At 43.5% G+C, this 22,257-nt stretch overlaps 2 protein-coding genes across 11 annotated transcripts in view; one reads left to right on the top strand and one right to left on the bottom strand.

Moving 5' to 3' along the window:
* The window catches only part of plekha7a (pleckstrin homology domain containing, family A member 7a), an 84,122-nt gene extending 70,563 nt beyond the window's left edge, over positions 1-13,559 (top strand). For all 10 annotated transcript variants that reach the window (XM_072694774.1, XM_072694776.1, XM_072694775.1 and 7 more), the window contains 15 exons: positions 66-119; positions 1,053-1,121; positions 3,098-3,178; positions 3,592-3,741; positions 3,828-3,929; positions 4,058-4,166; positions 4,247-4,398; positions 4,548-4,733; positions 5,383-5,491; positions 5,881-5,960; positions 6,973-7,185; positions 10,482-10,688; positions 10,845-10,978; positions 12,140-12,282; positions 12,597-13,559. In XM_072694774.1, coding sequence (XP_072550875.1) covers positions 66-119; positions 1,053-1,121; positions 3,098-3,178; positions 3,592-3,741; positions 3,828-3,929; positions 4,058-4,166; positions 4,247-4,398; positions 4,548-4,733; positions 5,383-5,491; positions 5,881-5,960; positions 6,973-7,185; positions 10,482-10,688; positions 10,845-10,978; positions 12,140-12,282; positions 12,597-12,619 — 1,812 coding nt within the window. In that variant the 3' untranslated portion in view covers positions 12,620-13,559. The remainder of the gene's footprint in view (positions 1-65; positions 120-1,052; positions 1,122-3,097; positions 3,179-3,591; positions 3,742-3,827; positions 3,930-4,057; positions 4,167-4,246; positions 4,399-4,547; positions 4,734-5,382; positions 5,492-5,880; positions 5,961-6,972; positions 7,186-10,481; positions 10,689-10,844; positions 10,979-12,139; positions 12,283-12,596) is intronic.
* A 118-nt stretch (positions 13,560-13,677) lies between these two features.
* c13h11orf58 (chromosome 13 C11orf58 homolog) lies at positions 13,678-17,252 on the bottom strand. The gene is made up of 5 exons (XM_072694787.1): positions 17,027-17,252; positions 16,351-16,434; positions 15,313-15,373; positions 14,337-14,446; positions 13,678-14,189 (listed from the first exon to the last, which is right to left on the bottom strand). Exons 1-5 carry the CDS (start codon positions 17,081-17,083, stop codon positions 13,983-13,985), a joined length of 519 nt encoding a protein of 172 aa, XP_072550888.1. The 5' UTR covers positions 17,084-17,252; the 3' UTR covers positions 13,678-13,982.
* Between the last annotated feature and the right edge of the window lie 5,005 nt (positions 17,253-22,257).

The following is a 22,257-nucleotide window of genomic DNA, read 5'->3' on the forward strand; positions in this document are numbered from 1 at the left end:
GTTGTGGTTCAGTAATCAGACACGTGAACTTTCATGACTTGTCTTGTTGTTTCTTACTGCTGCAGGCTGATGATACTTATGTGCAGCTGAAGAAGGACCTAGAGTACCTGGATCTGAAGGTGAGGCCTGGTGAAGTCTTCACATCTCTCCTCTGTGTTTCTCTTCTGAACCTCTCTCAGGGCTCAGTCACTGGTGTTCATTCAGTCTGACATTTGAAGAATGGTGCTCAGTTTGCGGACTCTAGAGTGGTGCGTGACGTCGAGGCAGGGCCGCATCTCACCAGATCTCTTTCTTCGTTTAATGCAGATGAAAAGCGTAGAGCCGTTGATCCTCATGGTGCACGGTGTGTTACAAACCTGTACTGCAGGGGGTTTGGCACCGCTCTGGAACGTAAGCATTGTCGACCTCCAGGGTGGCACCATCCCTTCATTGCTTAACAATGTGAGGTCTGCCCGCAGCTTTATGTTGGCTTAAGCCATAAAGCCATACACATCCACACTTTCCCCCCAACATGTGCCATTGCTCTCCTGAAGTGACTGGTTGATTGGATGATTGATTGGCGGTTGGATGGGGAAAAAGTTGGCCAAGTGCATGCGCAAAGCATCATGTGTAGTTATGAGTAGTCTCTCTCTCTCTCTCTCTCTCTCTCTCTCCCTCGCTCTCTCTGTCTCTCATAATAAGGGGTAAACTCACGTACTCTACAGACAGGAAAACACAGCATGGTCCACGATTACAGTGTTCTTCCCTAACAATGTCCCGCTCATTGTGCCCTAGGCTGTCTCATTAGGATGCAGTATTTGTCTTTGTATAGTTTATGCATTTTGTCCTTTTTTTAGCATGATCTTCATCCAAGGTCTCGAGCAAGTGTAGCTCACACTCGTGTTGATCTGTAAAGAGTTCATTTATGAACACGCTGCATCATGTTCAGCACTGCCAGTTTCAGCTTTGTTGGGCTGTTCTGCCATTCTGTACACTGCACTTCCTGTGGCCCTTTAAAACCCCTCCCTGTGTCTCAGCTTCTTTAAATCAGTCTTCTCTGGACTGTCTCACAGATGGCCGGAAACGACCCACTGAAAGGACGGTCAGCCAGACCAGTCAAGGTGGCAGAGAGCGACGTGGATGTGAGTATGGAATGGTCAGATTACTAAACCATATCTGCTGATCTTTTTTTTACTCTTCACTTTAGAGCTTCAAACTTCCTTCATCCTTCATTTAGAATCATTTGCTGTTTTAGAAACTTGAGATGTTCTTCAACTTTCATTTATGCCATTAGGAGCAGAAAAGTGTTTTGGTTAGAGCTTGTGCTTTTAATTTAGACAATTCTGAGGTTTCTGACCGTTATAGGGTATATTTACTGTGGTGTTCTAATGTTTGGGCACATTTCTGTTACTGTGAAAAGTCGAGTGAGTAGAATATCTCCCCAATGCAAAAGGTTATTTTAACATTTTAAACAAGATTAGTGTATTATTTTTGTAAGTAATAGAAAAGGAAAGGAGCACCATGCAAATGTTTGGGCACCCCAGGAGATTTCAAGGTAAACAAGGTGTGAGAAAAAGGTGTGGAGAATTTAGCTAAATGGATGCCTCTCCAGCTGTTAAGCACGGGGGTGGAAGGGTCATACCCTGTGACACAGGGAAAATTTCACTAGTAGAGGAGAAGAATGGATTCAGTTACACCAGCAAATTCTGGACGCGATTACGCATCTCACTGTCTGTGTGCTTTCTGAGGGAGCACAATCGGCAGTACTCTCACTGGGTGGGTAGATGGCGCTCTATCCCCTCCTCCCTTCTAAGTGATGTGGGTCGGCACAGCAGTGTGTTAGCTGGTGGGGTGGAGCTGGGGACCCGGCACTTTCCTCCGAGCGTGTCGGCTGCCCGGCGGTGTCTGGCTTCACATGTATCGGAGGAGACGTGTGTTAAGTCTTTAGCCTCCTTCCTAGTGTCGGGAGCAGTGCTAGTGCTGGGGGAGTTAACTGGGTTAACTGGCAGTACCAGATTAGGAGAAAAGGGGAAAACAGAAAGTAATCTCACTTAAATTATTAAAGAAATGTTTCCTCTTTAACTTTGTCTTTTGGACATCAGGCCGTCTTTTACTTGCCTCTGCATCTATTCACAGAAAGACACTGTGACTAGGGTGTGCGCCCAAACTTTTGCATGCCAGGGTATATCCATGCCAGTAGCTGATTTTGCGTTGACTTAAAGAACATTTTATTCCCAATATTTAACCTTTCATAAAGCTGGCATATTTATTTCAGCTATGAATATTTTATGGGATTAAAAAGCATCATCAAAGATATTAAGGTCATGAATTATTCATTAGGAAAGATGTTTCATTCAACAGAAACGATTCTGAGAAGTGCAGACTGGATTTGTTTTCCACGGTTATGTCAGTATTACAGTTTACCAGAGACATTAATAATCGTTTGATGGGAACAAGAGCTGCATGTGCCACATACTGTTATAATCAGCAGCGTCTGAACAGTCCAGCATGCTGAACACCACTCAGTTCTTCAGTACAGATACAAGAAATCTTACAGCAGAAGCAAAGTGTTGTTAATTTTTCATATTATATATTTATGTATTTATGTTCTTCAGTATCATTTGAATTTAACCCATCTGACTGAAGATGATGAGAGCCATTGGGCCGGGTTAGATCAGTCCACTCTGTTCAAAAATGTATTAAAAATAGGTACAAATATCCTGTTAGCGTTTTTCCAAAGTTTAAGCTTTCTGGTGCTGAAAGCTCCTGTAGCTTCATTTGCAGTTCCTCAGTTCCTCTGTCTGAGAGGGAGGACGGGCGAAAGCACCATGTGGAGAAAAGCCGCACTACCCACAGCAACAGAGTCTCACTTCTCATAAGATGGAAATAACAGCACAGCTGCTGGAGACAGGAACTATATTCCTGCATTAGCAGCATATTAGGAGTTTCTAGATATTCTGCTATCTCACTTTACATATATTTATATATTTATATATATGTAAAGTATATATACGTTGTTGTTGTTGTTGTTGTTGTTCCTTGTGCAGGGAGGAATTATTTCCAGGGGCAAATCATTATTTTGATGTTAGTCTCTAAGGATATCTGTCGCCCTCTGCAGGTGAAACTGAGTCGTCTCTGCGAACAAGACAAAATACTGCAGGAGCTTGAGATCAAACTGAGCACACTGAAGGAGGATAAGGTACTGTATTACTGGTTAAAACACTACTGCATCACATCATTCTGGACAGTGGGGTAAACGCTGCATGGACATGATTATATTTAGTTCTTTTATGTTAAATCAGATTTTGCTGTGTTATCTACAACTCTCAGATTCCACACTCCCTAGCACATTTCAGTATTTTGCCTGCTATAACGCGTACACACTCAGCTCAGTTAGTTCAGTGTGCTGGGTGTACTGGGTAGGGGTTGTCCAGAACCAGGGATCCAGGGCTCAACAGTAAGCTGGATTATTGTAAAGATGCACTGCATTGCTGGCAGATAAAACATGATCACAGATGATTTCAGAGGGTCTCATATAATGTGCTTAATTCATCAGTGTTGTTTATTAATCCCTTCATTTCTTTCTTCTTTCCCTGTTTTTCTGTCCCTCAGGACAAGTTGGAGTCAGTCCTGGATGTGTCGCACCAGCAGATGGAGCAGTACCAAGACCAGCCAACCCACGCAGAGAAGATTGCCTACCAGCAGCGACTGCTGCAGGAAGACCTGGTCCACATCCGTGCTGACATCTCCAGGGTGTCCACGGTGAGTACAGTATCGTTGGCACTAATGTTGGCACTGTGTGTTCTGCAGGCTATTCACCTGGTAATGTGTGGCTATGTGTTGTGCAGGAGATGGAGAAGGCGTGGGCAGAATACAGCAGGCTGGAACAGTCAGTGGAGCAGCTGAGAGAGGCGCTGCAGGCCCAGATGAACCTCTGCACAGTGCCTCAGGTCTCCATCTTACACTGTCTTTGAATCTAAAACTTGGTCAGCTTGTGCTCTGTAACCTTATCCGTCACTGGTTAAGTGTACACTATGTGAGATTCTGTGTGTGTGTGTGTGTGTGTGTGTGTGTTCAGGAGAAATCTCAGTTGAAGAGAGAACTTTGGAGGATCGAGGATGTGATGGCCGGCCTCAGCTCCACCAAAGATGCCTTTAAAATCACCATTGACTCTGTGCAGAACCCAGGTGAGGGATGTTCTGTCACAGTTTTGATGACCTAGTAAACTGCTAAGCCCGGTGGCATCACTGTGCATGTGTGTTTGCAGAAAGGAAACTTGTGCCTTCAGTGACTGAGTTGCCTTCAAGGTCTGTGACCCCAGCAGAGATCCGCAACACCCAGCGGAGTCCCAGTTCCAGCCCTGTGCCACTGCCCTCCGAAAACTCAACTTTCCAGGAAAGTCATACTGTGCCAATGTGGGTACGTGCTCAGAGCCACCAGGCCAAGCTGCTTCACCTAGTGCAGAGTCTTTTACTCAGGCGTTCTGGTGGAGACTGAACTCCAGACCCTAAAATCTGTTTTCTGCTGTAAGGATGTTTGCTAAATCTGGCTGTGTTATCTGTTATCAGGCGGAAGACACTGCCCCACCGAGACCACCTCTGCCCCTCCACTACAGTGAGGACGTGCCCCCTGCAGTCCCACCCCTCCCTAAAGAGACCTCTATCATCAGGCACACATCAGTGCGCGGCCTCAAGAGGCAGTCAGATGAGAGGAAGCGTGACCGAGAGAGCAGCTTTGTTAACGGAGACTGCAGGGTCAGCTGTGTGTTTATATTATTTATATAGATACATGATCAGCCAGAACATTAGCACCGCTGACAGGCGAAGTGAAGAACACTTCTGATCTTCATCTACAGTGTCTCCTGTCTGTCAGGGGGTGGATCTGTTAGTCAGTGAGTGAACAGTCAGTTCTTGAAGGGGCTGAAGGTGCTGAAGCAGGTAAACCAAAGAACCAGACTGTGATGTTCTAGAACACCAGGCAGGTCTTGTTGGGTGTTCTCGGTATGCAGTGGTCAGTACCTACCAAAAGTGCTCCAACGAAGGCCAACAGGGTCATGGGCATCTAAGGCTCATTGATGCTCGTGGAGGTCTCACTCACCTCACAACTCACAGGTCTTAAAGGACGTGTCAGATCCCACAGCAGGACACCTTCAGAGGTCTTGTGAAGTCCATGCCTTGACGAGTCAGAACTGGTTGGTAGTTCAGGGAGACCTACATAATTAGGCTTAGGTTCTAATGTTATGGCAGATCGGTGTATATGTATATATCTTTATTTAAGGAATGCTTAAAACTGACACTGGTTAAGTGTCATTACATTACGTTAATTCATCTTTATACAAAGGCTAAAGCATATTCTCTACTACTGTGTGTGTGTGTGTGTGTGTGTGTGTGTGTGTGTGTGCAGGTAGAGTTACGTTCTTACTTGAGTGAACCAGAGCTACCTGGCAGTATGCAAATGTCAGACCACATGTCTGACCAGACGGAGGGAGGCTACCTGACGCTCCCTAACAGAGGTACAGTTCTACTGTAGAATCGTCACAGGAGCTGTTCAGTTTTTATTAATGAGGAGATTTATAAAACTCGTGTGAATTGAGCTGTGCTACACTCAGTGTGCTCCACAGAAAAAAAAGTCCTTTTCAAAAAGTCATCCTTAACTATGGTCATCCTTAATTATGGTCAGCACACTGCTGTCCCCTTTACTGCTGTTATTTTTATATCCTAATGACCGCAGACACCAAGACTGTATTTCAGTAAGAACCACAAATCTCTGAGTCAGAGCTCCAGAGTTTTATGAATCTGCTCCATCATGTCTCCGTATTTCTGAAGGTCTGCTTTTCTTTGTTTGGTGAGCACTGCTGTGTTTAATTAATGTAGACTATAAGGATTCCTCTCTGTCCTATAGGGCTGTCAGGATCCCTGTTCAGGCTGAACCAGTCCACTGTTTCCTCCTACAGCACTTTGAGAAGAGACCCACTAATGATGGTGAGCACACACATTCTGCTGGAACACGGAGAAAGGGAACATTTGACCCCATCTACACCATTTACATTTTCATGTTTAAAAAAAACTCAGCCAGGACTCATTTACAGCAGATACTAATCCCATCACTCAAACCAGTTCAGGAGGAGGTCTGAGACGCATCTCAGCCACAGAGCAGACAGCAGAGTAAACACATCTCCCAGTACAACAAACTCCTCCCAGTATCAAATCAAATTAAATTCAATTTATTTCTATAGCTTTTTATAACAGCTGTCACAACGCAGTTTTACACAATCAGTAATTAGTAAAAGACAAAAAATCAATAACATAAAAAAACATGAAAAACCTAAGACCCCCAGTGAGCAGCCAAAGACCACTGTGCAGGAGAACCTCCCTCAGAGCTGGAGGAAGAAACCTTGAGAGGAACCGAGACTCACAGGGGGACCCGACCCGTCTTCCTCTGATCAGAACTATTTAAACATTATTGCTAAAAGTTACCAAACCATCTAAACTGTTGAACTGCTCATAATAATAATATAATAATCATGGTGTGGTAGAACTTAATATAGTCGTGGCAGTGATGGTCAGAGTGATGGGTAATAGTGGTGATATTAACAGTGGCAGGTAATTAAGAGTCCATTTAGGTTGAACATGGTCATTAGACAGGTAGCAGTGGTAGGAGGGTGTGCAGCTGGTCTGACACGGGTGGGGGAGCCTGGTGGTCGGACTGGTGGGTGGCAGCTGGTCTGATGCAGGTAAAGTGGTCAGTATTCTAACAGGTCGGGCCGGATGAGCGGCCGGCTGTTTACTCCGAGAAAGTAAAGCAACTTGATTTCAGTCCGACAAACCACAGGCATATTGGACTACCCAGTAAATACATGTGGCTAAAGTCCAATCAGGGCGAAGTGACCAGGTGTAAACGGAGTCTTACAGTCCCAGGAAAATCTCTAATCTAATGTCATGTACAACCAAGGGTCTGCATAAGCACTGCCCTACACTGTCTCTCGCCCCACAGGAAAGACCGAAGAGTGCCTTGGAGCAGCTGTACTCCACAGAGCCCCGCCAGCTCCCCCAGCGAGGGAGGATGAGTGTGGAGGAACAGCTGGAGAGGATGAAAAGACACCAGAGGGCGCTGGTGCGCGAGCGCAAACGCACCCTTAATCAGGCCGAGCGGCAGTCAGCCGGCTCACGCGCCTCCTCTCGGACCGTCTGCTCCGACCTGGGACCAGTACGTTATCCCCTCCCCCACAGACACAGGGACCCTCGCTATGCCCCTCCCACATAGGGCCTGAGATTCAGAAAGCTAATTCGCTAACAGAATGCCTCCTCCAGCGCTGACACTGCTACATGTTAACATGCCATGAGCAGAACCGGGCCATCCTGTGGGTGCAAGAATTGGCTGCAAGGTGTGCTTGTCTGTATGGTGGCTGGGGGCGGGGTCACAGAGATGAGCAATAAGAGGTGACAGTCCTGCACGTAACCTCTGGACCTCTGACTGGTGAATGTACGCGTATGCGAATAAGACGTAATCTGCTCTGCTTATTCTCTTTCCCACAATAGCTTTGAAATAGATTTTTCATTTACGTTTTCTCTCATGTTGATTTACCAGTTATTTATAAAATCGTCGTAATATATTTTCTCAGAACATTTGTAAACCTATATTTTGTATGAATTTAATATGGTGGGAAAAATTCTGACCTGCTGCCTCATGGATTAGATTCTTGTTAGTCAGTAATGGTTGCTGATTATTTCTTGTTACTCAGTAATTGATGGGGATTAATTGGGGACAGGGGGGGTGTCAAGTATTTTATGTGTGAATACATCCTCATGCATATCTCCCATAGCTGACCAAATCTGTGAAGTGCCTCTTCATACCCTGACATGCCTCATCATCCCTCTGTCCTACAGTCCTGCTGCGTTTGAAATCAGGAGCCAGATGTACCAAAACATGATTGACCTTTTGTGCAACTTCAGTTACTGTAATTAGAGCCGTGACCAACTTCTACCAGTCTCGTGTTCTTACAGATACCTTGCTGGGAACACGGTCGGCCATGCTAAAAGCTTGTTTCTCGTTTAACTGCAGCCTAATCTGTTGCTGCTACAGCCTGAATTTCTTCCTTTCCTGTTTAAGCCGTTAGTGGTCGAGTGCTGGTTGATGTTTCAGTACAGGTAACGGACCTGCACAGAATTTACACAATTTGTCTTTAAAAGGAGCCTAAAGAATGGGACGTGTGTGTGTGTGTGTGTGTGTGTGATCTGTTTAAAAGACTAAAGACTGAACGTTAACTCGCTCAGCTCAGCTGACTGTGTCGGCTTGGTGTGTGTTAGATGAAGGCTGGTGCTTGTACTAAATTATGTCTTACAGCATATAATCCCTATCTAACAGCACTGATAGTACATGGGTTAGTCACACAGTGGTCGTGATCAATAACAGGTCATGTCTGACCAGTGGAGCCACCACAGCCCTTTATGGGTGTGACTGGAGGATTAGCATTGATAATTAGATAGATATTGATTGTGCTTGTGATTGACTGTATGTTCACCACCATCGTCAGTGCTGAGTACCATCTTAAATACGATATATCTATATCTATATTCCAGTCATCAGCCGGCTTCTCGTAATAAGAATAGCAGTTTAGTTTCCAGCAACTTTTGCATTATCTACCAAAGTGCATTATCCAGGTATGTGTTGTTCTCTGGTGAGACGGAGCATCTCATTTCATATTCGCTTTAACCATCTTCACTGCTAATAAGCACCTGATCGCTACAGGCAGTGAGATCACTGTAGGAAATGTTGAAAAACTGTCTGTCATTAAATCAGCTAACGGATGTCATACAAAGGGACATTTTCCCCCAAACATTTCCCCCTGATTTTGGACTAGGATATCCCCACTAGCACTTGGAGATTACCAGTTCAGGTCCAGGGGTGGATTTTGTTCCAGCTGCTCGGGAAGCTCTGCTGCAGCTTAGCTTTTTACTTTCTGGACCTGATTTGTCCATCTCCACTAGAAATCTCCACTGAGCAGTTTAGACTAGGCTTAATGTGAAACGCAGGATGAGGACTAAAAGTGCATGGTGTAACACTACAGTGATTAGAGCGCCCCCTAACTCAGACACTCTGTAGTCACTTTATTTTCTAATGTAGAACTTTGCACATAAAAAGAATAAAACTGAAGACTTTAAACTTTGGACGTTGTTTGTCTTTGCTGTAGAGGTAGTATCTTTCTGCCACAAAGGCATTTAATGAACCTGTGACCAAATCCTAAACTACAGGCCGTGCTCACATTTCGGAGGGTCTTATAAAATGGCTGGTTAGAAGTGGAGTTACTGCTGATCGTAAAATGATTACTGACTTGAAATCAGTCCATATCAGCCCATAACACATACCTGCACCCTGTGGAGGACTCTGCCACTACACTGAGCGGAGGGGAGCACTCAGTGCATGGTTTCTCACCTGTAGGAGTACAGCACTGCATCCCGGGTTCTCCCTTTGGGACACTGAGGACAAGATTCCTGCAAAAGTAGGATGGAGGCACAGAGAGCACTTACAGCGGCACCCTTTCTACTGGAAGGGCATCCATAAAAGGACACTCATTAAGACACAGTATCGAGTTAGGGGCACACTCATCATAATTTATTGCAAGAGGGGGCAGCCTGGCAGGCCCTCGCTCATTTTTTCAGCATGTGAAGGGCAGCCAATAGTGTAATTTTCTCATTTCTGATACTCTAGAGGGCACTTTAACTAGGTTTTTCTAGCATGGGGGCATTGGGGAGGGCGGTCTGCCTGTGCCTGCACCTCCTAATGAAGCATGCTTTAATGGTGATGGGTTCTGCTGTCATTCATATTGTATGTAATGAATCTGTGCTCTGGGTGATTTGTGGTTAATGACGGGGACTCTGTAATTGGTTCAGGGGTTCTGACTGTCCTCCAGCCGCTCTATAAGACTGAGTGAGGCGGTGTGTCAGTCTATGAAGATCATCCTTTAAGGTCATTGCACAGCAGTGCAACAGAACTTAGCCTCCACATTTAACCCATCCATGGCAATGAACACACACACACACACACACTCACAGCTGGAGCGGTAGGCAGCCACCTCTGAGCCCAGGGGTTAGGCACCTTGTTCAAAGGCACCTTAGCCTTGCTGGACAAGGGGATGAAACCACTGAGCTTCCAGTCCCAAGCCTGCTTCCATGACTATCAGGCCATGGTCGCCTCCACAGCTTGGCGCTCCTATTTTGGAGGGCTAGTTCCATTAAAAGTCATTAATCTAATGATGGAACTGGTCCTTCTCAATCTGCTCATCTCAGAATGTGATATTTTAGTATCTATACTCTGATATACAGGAGGGCTGTGCTAAAGGATGGGTTTACTGGGCAGCTGTTTCCAGTTTGAGTTGCTATGTGATATGAGCCTAACTTGTTGTATAAAGCTGTACGATGCCTCTGTGGCCTCTGAGTGATGATCCGCAGCTCTAACGTATAGATCGACTGCTTTCTGCTGTATGTTGTCTGTCATCGCTGTAGTTGAGGCAGAAGCAGGGCTTTGATTTGCAGCTTTCTGAGAGCACAGTGCCACGGCAGGAGCGCCAAACAGCAGAGAGGCGAGGAGCGAAGGAGAAGACCCCGCCCACTGAATCTCAGACACCAGATGAATGGCTCAAGGTTCTAGCCAGACCTGTGAAACTGCAAGACCTGGAGCGTGAGGACTTTGACCTGCAACTTGACCGAGCAGTATGTCTCAGCATTCTCAGTATACAGTTTCATCAGTGGAAAACATGGAGGATATTTCTGTGAGAAATATCATGAAAGAGAATCCTGGCTGTGATTATTCTTTATTTATGCAAATCACCTCATTTGCATTTATTTATTTAGATTTCTTTCCTCCAGCTTTCCACTCCCCAGAAGATACACATCCCAAAGCGGCTCCAGGATACAGAGCCTGAGGAACCTTTCAGCCAGAGTGAGGAAGAGGAACGCTCCCTCCGTGTGGAAAAGATGAAGAGTCTACAAACTGAGTCGAGGTACTGTTGTTAAAGAGCATCTCCTTTTCTGATGGAGGTGGAGGTGGAGGTGAATCTACCGTGTTGAAGGGTAGGTCTAATGTGGGAGGAAAAGCATGGCACTAACTAACTTTTTTTTTTTTTAGACACGGTCACATTTTTGGAAGAATTGCTAAAGTTGAGGTGGATTTTAAACTCATATTGTAATATATAATATTGTCACTGTTAGAACAAAACCTTGTATTTCCAAAACAGCAGCTTTACAGAAAAAGGAAACACTTTTAAAACTTTCAATTGAATCAATGTAAAAAGACTTTGGAGACTATTAGTCCATTTATAATGAAATTCTGATACAGTATAAAGAACAACTGTCAGAATCACAAAATGGAGAAAAGTCAGAAACAGCTGACGACACACTACAGTATACATAGTGACCTATATATATATACACATACACACTACACTATATATTTAACCTCCGAATCTCTGTCAAACCACAGGTCTTTTGGTCCTGAAAGCCTGGAGTCTTTGTCTGCTCAAAAAGGGGCCATGCTGTAATTAGCAGGGTTAGTGGGTGTATATGAGCAGGGAAATGATCAGACTGGGCTGGACTTTGATCCTGGACGTCTGAAGGGTAGTCTTTTACTCAGGCTGCCTGGAGGTCATTAAATAGCCTGAATTTGTCTGAAATTACATTTTACAAATTTAAGGCCTTAAAAATATCAGATTGTCTTAAATTTGGAACTAGATAGCCTTAAATTTTAGTCGAGAGGGAGCTGTTTCTTGATTTGATGTTAAGCGTGGTGACGGAGCGTTGCTCGTGCAACACAGGGTTTGTGTTAAAGTAATGTTACCTGCTGTTGAGCTGGAATACACAGGAATACAGCAGGCTTGATATTTGAGCATTTATAAGAGTTAACAAACCAATAGTTCTTATCTTCCATAACCCTACTTGTGCGTAAGATACAACAAATGATACAACATACAACCGTCCATAAAGACTTAAAAACATGTTTATTTAAACATTCATCCTAAACCTCAGCATATAGACTAACCTCAGGAACAAACAGACCACGCAGACAGACAGGGGTCTCCACTCCCACAGCTAACAGTGAAAACATTGGAGGTTGAATTAATATAAAGGATTTTTGACTGAAATATATCCTCTGTTTTTGATTTCAGTGTCCCTCCCGTACTGCCAACCAAAGCCTCAGGGCTGGTGGACTTCTCAGACCTAGACCATGCTCTTCAGCAGCAGGAGTGGATCATGAGAACACCTCACTCGCTCTCCTCAGAGGCTTCCTACAGGACCAACAAGACTAAAGGTGAGTCTGCAGGACAAAAAAAATCCCTGAATTTTAAATTTGGAACATTTCAATTCAACCTGAAATTTGGGAGGAAAGGTAAAAATACTCTGGGTAATTATCAGCTCCTGAAACTTCAGTGTTCAGCGTGTTGCTCCAGAATCCCTGACAGGACACTAGCTTTCTGTCTGGACTGAAAGAATGATTACATAGATTATATTGATAGATAAAGCATTCACTGATTTAACAAAAAGTGTATTATTATTATTATTATTATTAATATCAGAATATTATCAGTCAGTTTAAGTCTGTGACTTGTTTTATCCTCTTTTCAGCCAAAGCTGCATATGAAGATTAATTCCAGAAGATCGATATAAGAAGATTGTACACACTGGTCGTAGTATTTACAGTCTTTGTGTGTGTAATTGCCAAATACCAATAATCTGTGATTCAGAAACATAGATTTTTATAAACATAAAACTGTCAGTGTTTATATCTTTATCAACAATGACTGTGTATTTTTATTAATTATAATTTATATTTAATGACACTAAATTGATGTGCCTGTGTTTGTAATTCTTAGTGAACCTGCTGATTTTAGCGTTGTGCAGAATAATCTTAACTTATGTTAACAATTCAGGGATTTTGTGAGAAAAGTGTTTGTATCACATCATTACATGATTTTCATCAAACCACTCTGTGGACCCCCCCCCTGTCCTGTGGATACAGACAGATGAAGGTCCTCTAGGCCACTGGACATCCTCAGTGTAGGGGTCATGCATTCAGGCCTGAACCGTTGTCTTCTACGCCACGCAGGCACTTACTCACTTGTTGACACATCTGACCACATCACCTTTCCTCTTAATCCAAAATCAAGGTCAAACGGCCAGCTCAGCATTTCTGCACATGGCACAGAGCACATCACAATGGTAAATGCAGTAAACTGATTACGCTGATCTGGAAGCAGCTTGTTTCTCCACTCAGTGACTCAGATTTCTCCTGTTACTTGTTATTTTTGTTCAGATGATCAAATGTGCTGAATCTATCCTGTGTTCATTTTCTGGACTGTTTTAAGTATTCATTTTACTGTGGAAAAATATTATTAACAAGTGCCTCAAATATAATCCAATGTGCCCTCACCACTGCGGTAGCCTTTGCAATCACTTGGTTGAACAGTTGTGGCGTTGGTCATCCCGATCATCAACCACTGCCTCTGTACAGTTACGCACGTTTCCATACACTCCAAATGATCTTTCTTTTGTAACAGTTTAGAATAAAAACAGCTCCTGAGGATATAAGGAACATGTCGTGTGTTTTTTCAGCAGATGTTGATAAGCTACAGCCTGGACAAGCTCCATCATAACAGACCCACAGGTTTAGGAGTCTCACTGATATGCTACATGATGAGCCTGTGTGTATTGAACTAAACCCAATTTGTTCTCTTTTTATTGATATTTGGCAGAATATCTACATACACTTAATACTGATATTGTTTACATAATGACAAACTTTATTTTGAGTGTCTGGACATAGAAAAGAAAACGGGGCAGAGTCCTCTTTACCACCAATCAAGATCCAAACTGCTTGGCACAGGCAAAACAACTGAAATCACATGTTGGGCTTTGGGTACAAATTAAACTTACTGTCATTTACTGGAGAGAATTTGTAGAGAGCGAGCGAAAGGAAATCTACAGACGTTAAAAAGTCGTTTTCTTTCCATTTTATGAAGATTTGACAAACGCCATCTTAAAAGTCTTTTTCTTGTCCTCCTTTGAGTCTGTGTTTTTTGACTGTTCCTCTTCTTCGTGGTCTCTACTGGGTGAAGGTCTTCTTTCTGGCTCCTCCTGTTCGTGTGTCTCAGGGGTCTTGTCGGGGCTGTCTGACGCTCCTGGTTCGACTGTGCTCTGACTCTCAGGCTCTGGTTCAGGCTGCAAGAGAGAAAACCGTTACAAACCATGACAAAGTGACAAAGATGCTGCTCCACATTCCCATCCAGAACACCACCTACAGGACCTTTTTAGCTCAATAATTAATTTAGGTGGATATACCCAATCACAGGCTAAACACACGCTCACCTCACTGAATCCCAGGCCACAGTGTCTCCTATTACGGCCAGAAAGTTTTCCATCTAAACCTTGTTGGTACTGATGTTCCAGCTCAGAGTTCATTCTCTGATCCTCTGCACCTGGAGAGAGCACAGGACCATGCAGAGGAAAGAGCTCATTTTTATGATGGTAAACAATGATCATACACATCCAGGTACATAACCATATGGAACAGAGGATCCCAACCCTCCCATCTACTTACCACTTCAATCCAAAACTAATTTAACTCTGATCCATCTAATAGAAACGCTCAGTCCAAAATACACTCCAAAATGTCCACACTGAAGTAAAACTGAAGGTCTACACTGCCATCACATCTTAACTGCATCATTTTAGCGTACAGGCAAAGGTAAGCATTTTCTCTAACTGGATAAGAACTGTAAATCATCCTTGATTTGCAACTGTGTGTCAGTGCAAGTTCAAATCATTTTAATATTTACAAAGGAGAAACACAGCACACTGTTGCTGTCGTGTAAAACCCTTGCATCTCCAAAACAACAACTTCAGAGAATAAGAGAAGGAAGAACCTTAACTTTTCATGAAGTCATTTTAGAGAATTTACATTTACATTTATGGCATTTAGCTGACGATCTTATCCAGAGCGACTTACAAGGTTACTCATATTACAGAGGAGGCCCAGTGTAGTGTTAGGAGTCTTGCCCAGGGACTCTTATTGGTGTAGCACAGCACAGTCACCCAGACCGGGAATCGAACCCCAGTCTCTCACATGGTGTGGTAGCTCAGTGGCAGGTAGTGGTGTTATCTGTTGCGCCACACCAACCTTTTTCTATTGGTCTATTGGTCCATTCATCATATAATTATGGAACAATGTAAAGAACAACTGTGATTCACACTAAGTCAAAAACAAAAAAAAGTACAAAAGGTTTTTGCATCAATGTGCAAAATTAGTAGTAAATAATATCCATGCTTATTCATGTTTACTCACCGGTCCGAAATTTGGAAGTTGATTTGTGATCTCCAATAACGAGCCGTCCCGTGTGTTCTTTCTAATAACAAACGGCAAAACATTTCAGGATTTTGCAGATTAATGATATCAATCACGAGAACAAACTGCCATAATTAACACTTCAGATACCCTACATGTCCAAATGTTTGTGGACACCCCTAATAATGAATGCATTCGGCTACTTTATGTTGCACCCATTGCTGACACAGATGTGCAAATGCACACACACAGCTTTAAAGGTAAAGGTGCACGTATTTGTCACTGTACAGCGAAATGTGTCCTCTGCATTTAACCAATCTGGTAGTGAACACACACTCACACACACACACACACACACACACACACACGTGTTAGGGGCAGTGAGTACACACACACACCCAGAGCGGTGGGCAGCCAACTCCAGCGCCCGGGGAGCAGAGAGTGGCAGCTTGCAGAGCCCGGGAATCGAACCCACAACCCTGTTATCGACAACCCGGCGCTCTAACCGATGAGCCACCACTGCCCATAGACTAGCTTGTCTAGTCCCTGTAGAGAAGAAGTGCTGCCAATAGAATAGGACTCTCTGGAGCAGATCAAAATGAACCTATTGGCTCCATGCTGCCTAATGCCAGGCGTGGGCTACATTTTACATTTCCAGCGTTTAGCAGACGCTCTTCTCCAAAGTTCTTACAGAAGAGCTTCACTGTTTACTGAAGAAGAACCTCAGCTAGTTTAAATAGACTAAAATTCAGATCCTCTAATCTTAGACTCTACTAAACACAAGTCAGTATGGAGACCATAATACTCTACTCTTCACCTGATCACTCTCAGAAGAGGAGGGTCTTCAGTCTGGGTTTGAAAGGGGTATAAAGCCCCCCAGCATTGAGCTGTGGAGCAGTGGGAGAGCTGTTCTCTGGACAGCAGCAGGATCAGCTCTCTTAATACCCTTGATTTCAGAAGGAACTACGAATGAGCAGGTGTCCCAATACTTTTGTCCATGTAGTGCACTGTTCTTAGTATTCATAAGATCATATTTACCTTTCCTGCCCCCATCAGCCTCAGAAACTTCTGCTTCCTTTCGTCTGTGCCCAGGTCTGCTGATGCCCACTGCGTGGACCCTGGCTGTGCAGCAGAATGGAGAAAGATCAGCTACAGCCTGCTAACGTAGCCTAGCATCAGCTAACGCGCAGCTTACTGCCCGGGGTGAGCTGCGGGGTGTGCTGCGGGGTGAGCTGCGGGGTGTGCTGCGGGGTGAGGGTGGAGTGGGAGGTGGGGGTGTCTGCTGTATCTAACGAGTGTAGCTTTACAGACTCTATCACAGCTAACAGATTCACTAAACTCTGTGGATAAAGCGGGTTAATGAGCTGCACCTTCTGCTCTCCTGTAGCTAGCTAATGCTAATGCTAATGCTAATGCAGCCAGCAGAATGGCTATATCCACATCTGGAGGCTAAAAGCATGGAGACAGCGAGAACAGTCCGGAGCCCTAACCCAGTTTATTGAGCTGGGCTGTGTTCAGAGAGCAGTTACACAGGGGTCAGTGCCTAAGGCTGAGCTAGATAAAGGGGTTAGCGGGCTAGCCAGCTACGCTGCAGAGAGCCCAGAGGCTGCACAGCTAGCTAACGTTAGCCTGCGTGGCTGTTCAGCTGGCTAGCTACAGTAAGAGCTTGGTTAGCATCCAGCTAGCGCTAACTAACTTTTTGTATCCAACGTACTTCATTTGGAGACGCGGGTCGCTTCGTCCCTTGACACCGTTCCTCTGAAGAGCTCATTTTCCACAAAGACGGTCTCCCAGAAGCAGACACGCAGAAGTGCTCCCAGTCTCTCGCATCGGACTCGCTCAGTGATGCGGCGGCGGTTAGCAGAGAGACCTGCGGAGGCTACAGCCACAATAAGCAGCCTGCGCCCCGCCGCTCCGTCCCACAGACAGCTAGCGCTACCCCTCCTAACCTCCTAACCTGCACACACTCTCACACAGCTCAACACACTCTCACACAGCTTAACACACTCTTACACACTCTCACACACTCTTACACCAACTACACTTACCTAAATATTACAGTTAGACATCACACTGAATCTGCTCGCTCATCATCAATGTGAAAAAGAGCCAAATCCTAAAAAAAAACCCTTTTTTGTTTGTAATATTAATTTTAATTAATTGTTTATTGTGAGTGTATCATTTTGAAATCACAGAGCTAAATACACACATCTTTATATGATAACCTGCATACTTTTAAATATTCAGTGTAAATTCTCTGGTAGAAGATCGTTCTGGTTGCTTTAGAAAAGGAGAAAGCTGCAGGAACATTACACTGAGCTAATACAGCCCTCCTTAAAATAAACAGAAACACTGTTAAATCAAGCATTTACTACTGAGACTACTGAGAGACTACTGAGAGACTACTGAGTAAACTGAGAGACTATTGAGTAAACCGAGAGACTACTGAGAGACTACTGAGTAAACTGAGAGACTATTGAGTAAACTGAGAGACTATTGAGTAAACTGAGAGACTACTGAGAGACTACTGAGTAAACTGAGAGACTATTGAGTAAACTGAGAGACTATTGAGTAAACCGAGAGACTACTGAGAGACTACTGAGTAAACTGAGAGACTATTGAGTAAACTGAGAGACTACTGAGTAAACTGAGAGACTATTGAGTAAACTGAGAGACTATTGAGTAAACCGAGAGACTACTGAGAGACTATTGAGTAAACTGAGAGACTACTGAGAGACTATTGAGTAAACTGAGAGACTATTGAGTAAACTGAGAGACTACTGAGAGACTATTGAGTAAACCGAGAGACTACTGAGAGACTATTGAGTAAACTGAGAGACTATTGAGTAAACTGAGAGACTACTGAGAGACTATTGAGTAAACTGAGAGACTACTGAGAGACTATTGAGTAAACTGAGAGACTATTGAGTAAACTGAGAGACTACTGAGAGACTACTGAGTAAACTGAGAGACTATTGAGTAAACCGAGAGACTACTGAGAGACTACTGAGTAAACTGAGAGACTATTGAGTAAACTGAGAGACTACTGAGAGACTATTGAGTAAACTGAGAGACTACTGAGAGACTATTGAGTAAACTGAGAGACTACTGAGTAAACTGAGAGACTATTGAGTAAACTGAGAGACTATTGAGTAAACCGAGAGACTACTGAGAGACTATTGAGTAAACTGAGAGACTATTGAGTAAACTGAGAGACTACTGAGAGACTATTGAGTAAACTGAGAGACTACTGAGAGACTATTGAGTAAACTGAGAGACTATTGAGTAAACTGAGAGACTACTGAGAGACTATTGAGTAAACTGAGAGACTACTGAGAGACTATTGAGTAAACAGAGACTACTGAGTAAACTGAGAGACTATTGAGTAAACTGAGAGACTATTGAGTAAACCGAGAGACTACTGAGAGACTATTGAGTAAACTGAGAGACTATTGAGTAAACTGAGAGACTACTGAGAGACTATTGAGTAAACTGAGAGACTATTGAGTAAACTGAGAGACTACTGAGAGACTATTGAGTAAACTGAGAGACTATTGAGTAAACTGAGAGACTACTGAGAGACTATTGAGTAAACTGAGAGACTACTGAGAGACTATTGAGTAAACTGAGAGACTACTGAGTAAACTGAGAGACTATTGAGTAAACTGAGAGACTACTGAGAGACTATTGAGTAAACTGAGAGACTACTGAGAGACTATTGAGTAAACTGAGAGACTACTGAGTAAACTGAGAGACTATTGAGTAAACTGAGAGACTACTGAGAGACTATTGAGTAAACTGAGAGACTACTGAGTAAACTGAGAGACTACTGAGAGACTATTGAGTAAACTGAGAGACTACTGAGTAAACTGAGAGACTACTGAGAGACTATTGAGTAAACTGAGAGACTACTGAGTAAACTGAGAGACTACTGAGAGACTATTGAGTAAACTGAGAGACTACTGAGTAAACTGAGAGACTACTGAGAGACTACTGAGTAAACAGAGAGACTACTGAGAGACTATTGAGTAAACTGAGAGACTACTGAGTAAACTGAGAGACTACTGAGAGACTATTGAGTAAACTGAGAGACTACTGAGAGACTACTGAGTAAACTGAGAGACTACTGAGAGACTATTGAGTAAACTGAGAGACTACTGAGAGACTATTGAGTAAACTGAGAGACTACTGAGTAAACTGAGAGACTACTGAGAGACTACTGAGTAAACTGAGAGACTACTGAGACTACTGAGTAAACTGAGAGACTACTGAGAGACTACTGAGTAAACTGAGAGACTACTGAGTAAACAGAGACTACTGAGTAAACTGAGAGACTACTGAGTAAACTGAGAGACTGTTGAGTAGTTGTGTATGTCTCCTAGCACATGTATCTATGTACTGAGTACACGGTTATGTGTATATTATATGTGTATCTGGTGTTGTTTATTATGTTTTGCTTTCAATAAATATAAATAGCCAGGACGTGTCGTCATGAAAACCCCCTTTTGATCACTGGAAGAAATATTTTTTTATTATTATTATTATTATTATTATTATTAATACTAATTTAGTTATTTTTCTCACATGTACAAACACATGAGGCCTACAGAGTTTGCTGAGGGGAGGAGTGTAGAGTCTACACACGGCTTCAGGGGAGGCATGTATTCAAGATCATATAAATATTAAAATCAGAGAGGTTTTCTTAAATTGCTCGTTTTAACACTAATCTCTAGGAAAGTCAACTCATTCAGTTTAATGTAGTACAAAACACTTTTATCAGTCACAGCAGCTGTTAGTTTATATAAGATACAGTTAGCTAGGTTAGTTAGGTTAGCTGGGTTAGCTGTGTTAGCTGGGTTAGCTGTGTTAGCTGGGTTAGTTAGGTTAGCTAGGTTAGTTAGGTTAGCTGGGTTAGCTGGGTTATCTGGGTTAGTTAGGTTAGCTGGGTTAGTTAGGTTAGCTGTGTTAGCTGGGTTAGCTGTGTTAGCTGGGTTAGTTAGGTTAGCTAGGTTAGTTAGGTTAGCTGGGTTAGCTGTGTTATCTGGGTTAGTTAGGTTAGCTGGGTTAGTTAGGTTAGTTGGGTTAGTAAGGTTAGCTGGGTTAGTTAAGTTAGCTAGGTTAGTTAGGTTAGCTGGGTTAGCTGTGTTATCTGGGTTAGTTAGGTTAGCTGGGTTAGTTAGGTTAGCTGGGTTAGCTGTGTTAGTTAGGTTAGTTGGGTTAGCTGGGTTAGTTAGGTTAGCTGGGTTAATTAGGGTAGCTGGGTTAGTTAGGTTAGTTAGGTTAGCTGGGTTAGTTAGGTTAGCTGGGTTAGTTAGGTTAGCTGTGTTAGCTGTGTTAGTTAGGTTAGTTAGGTTAGCTGGGTTAGTTTGGTTAGCTGGGTTAGTTAGGTTAGCTGGGTTAGTTAGGTTAGCTGGGTTAGCTGTGTTATCTGGGTTAGTTAGGTTAGCTGGGTTAGTTAGGTTAGTTGGGTTAGTAAGGTTAGCTGGGTTAGTTAAGTTAGCTAGGTTAGTTAGGTTAGCTGGGTTAGCTGTGTTATCTGGGTTAGTTAGGTTAGCTGGGTTAGTTAGGTTAGCTGGGTTAGCTGTGTTAGTTAGGTTAGTTGGGTTAGCTGGGTTAGTTAGGTTAGCTGGGTTAATTAGGGTAGCTGGGTTAGTTAGGTTAGTTAGGTTAGCTGGGTTAGTTAGGTTAGCTGGGTTAGTTAGGTTAGCTGTGTTAGCTGTGTTAGTTAGGTTAGTTAGGTTAGCTGGGTTAGTTTGGTTAGCTGGGTTAGTTAGGTTAGCTGGGTTAGCTGGGTTAGTTAGGTTAGCTGGGTTTGCTGGGTTAGTTAGGTTAGTTAGGTTAGCTGGGTTAGTTAGGTTAGCTGGGTTAGTTAGGTTAGTTAGGTTAGCTGGGTTAGTTAGGTTAGCTGGGTTAGCTGGGTTAGTTAGGTTAGCTGGGTTAGTTAGGTTAGCTGGGTTAGCTGGGTTAGTTAGGTTAGCTGGGTTAGTTAGGTTAGTTTGGTTAGCTGGGTTAGTTAGGTTAGCTGGGTTAGTTAGGTTAGCTGGGTTTGCTGGGTTAGTTAGGTTAGTTAAGTTAGCTGGGTTAGTTAGGTTAGCTGGGTTAGTTAGGTTAGTTAGGTTAGCTGGGTTAGTTAGGTTAGCTGGGTTAGTTAGGTTAGTTAGGTTAGCTGGGTTTGCTGGGTTAGTTAGGTTAGCTGGGTTAGTTAGGTTAGCTGGGTTAGTTAGGTTAGCTGGGTTTGCTGGGTTAGTTAGGTTAGCTGGGTTAGTTAGGTTAGCTGGGTTAGCTGGGTTAGTTAGGTTAGCTGGGTTAGCTGGGTTAGTTAGGTTAGCTGGGTTTGCTGGGTTAGTTAGGTTAGCTGGGTTAGTTAGGTTAGTTAGGTTAGCTGGGTTTGCTGGGTTAGTTAGGTTAGCTGGGTTAGCTGGGTTAGTTAGGTTAGCTGGGTTAGCTGGGTTAGTTAGGTTAGCTGGGTTAGCTGGGTTAGTTAGGTTAGCTGGGTTAGTTAGGTTAGCTGGGTTAGTTAGGTTAGCTGGGTTAGCTGGGTTAGTTAGGTTAGCTGGGTTAGTTAGGTTAGCTGGGTTTGCTGGGTTAGTTAGGTTAGCTGGGTTAGCTGGGTTAGTTAGGTTAGCTGGGTTAGTTAGGTTTGCTGGGTTAGTTAGGTTAGCTGGGTTAGTTAGGTTAGCTGGGTTAGCTGGGTTAGTTAGGTTAGCTGGGTTAGTTAGGTTAGCTGGGTTTGCTGGGTTTGTGGGCTGTTCTGTCTTTTATTAGTTTTCGTGTGTAAAAGCTAAACTAGTCCTCCGCAGTCTGATAACTGTCAGACATTTAACAACAAAGATGATTAAAATAAGCAGAAACACACAGATAAACTAAAGACCAGGCCTCGTATCTCCGGGCTAGAAACAGGACGATATTTCAAAATAAAAGTCCACAGCTGAACACCCCACTAAG

The sequence above is a fragment of the Salminus brasiliensis genome, chromosome 13, assembly GCF_030463535.1.
Source record: "Salminus brasiliensis chromosome 13, fSalBra1.hap2, whole genome shotgun sequence".
NCBI classification, from domain to species: domain Eukaryota; kingdom Metazoa; phylum Chordata; class Actinopteri; order Characiformes; family Bryconidae; genus Salminus; species Salminus brasiliensis.

Excerpts from the sequence above, each read along its gene's own strand:
- c13h11orf58 (XM_072694787.1), bottom strand. The coding sequence starts at position 17,083 with ATGAGCTCTTCAGAGGAACGGTGTCAAGGGACGAAGCGACCCGCGTCT. Across the intron at positions 15,374-16,350 it reads GGCTGATGGGGGCAGGAAAG|AAAGAACACACGGGACGGCT; the intron begins GTAAATATGATC and ends GTTTGTTATTAG. Across the intron at positions 14,190-14,336 it reads GTGGCCTGGGATTCAGTGAG|CCTGAACCAGAGCCTGAGAG; the intron begins GTGAGCGTGTGT and ends TCTCTCTTGCAG.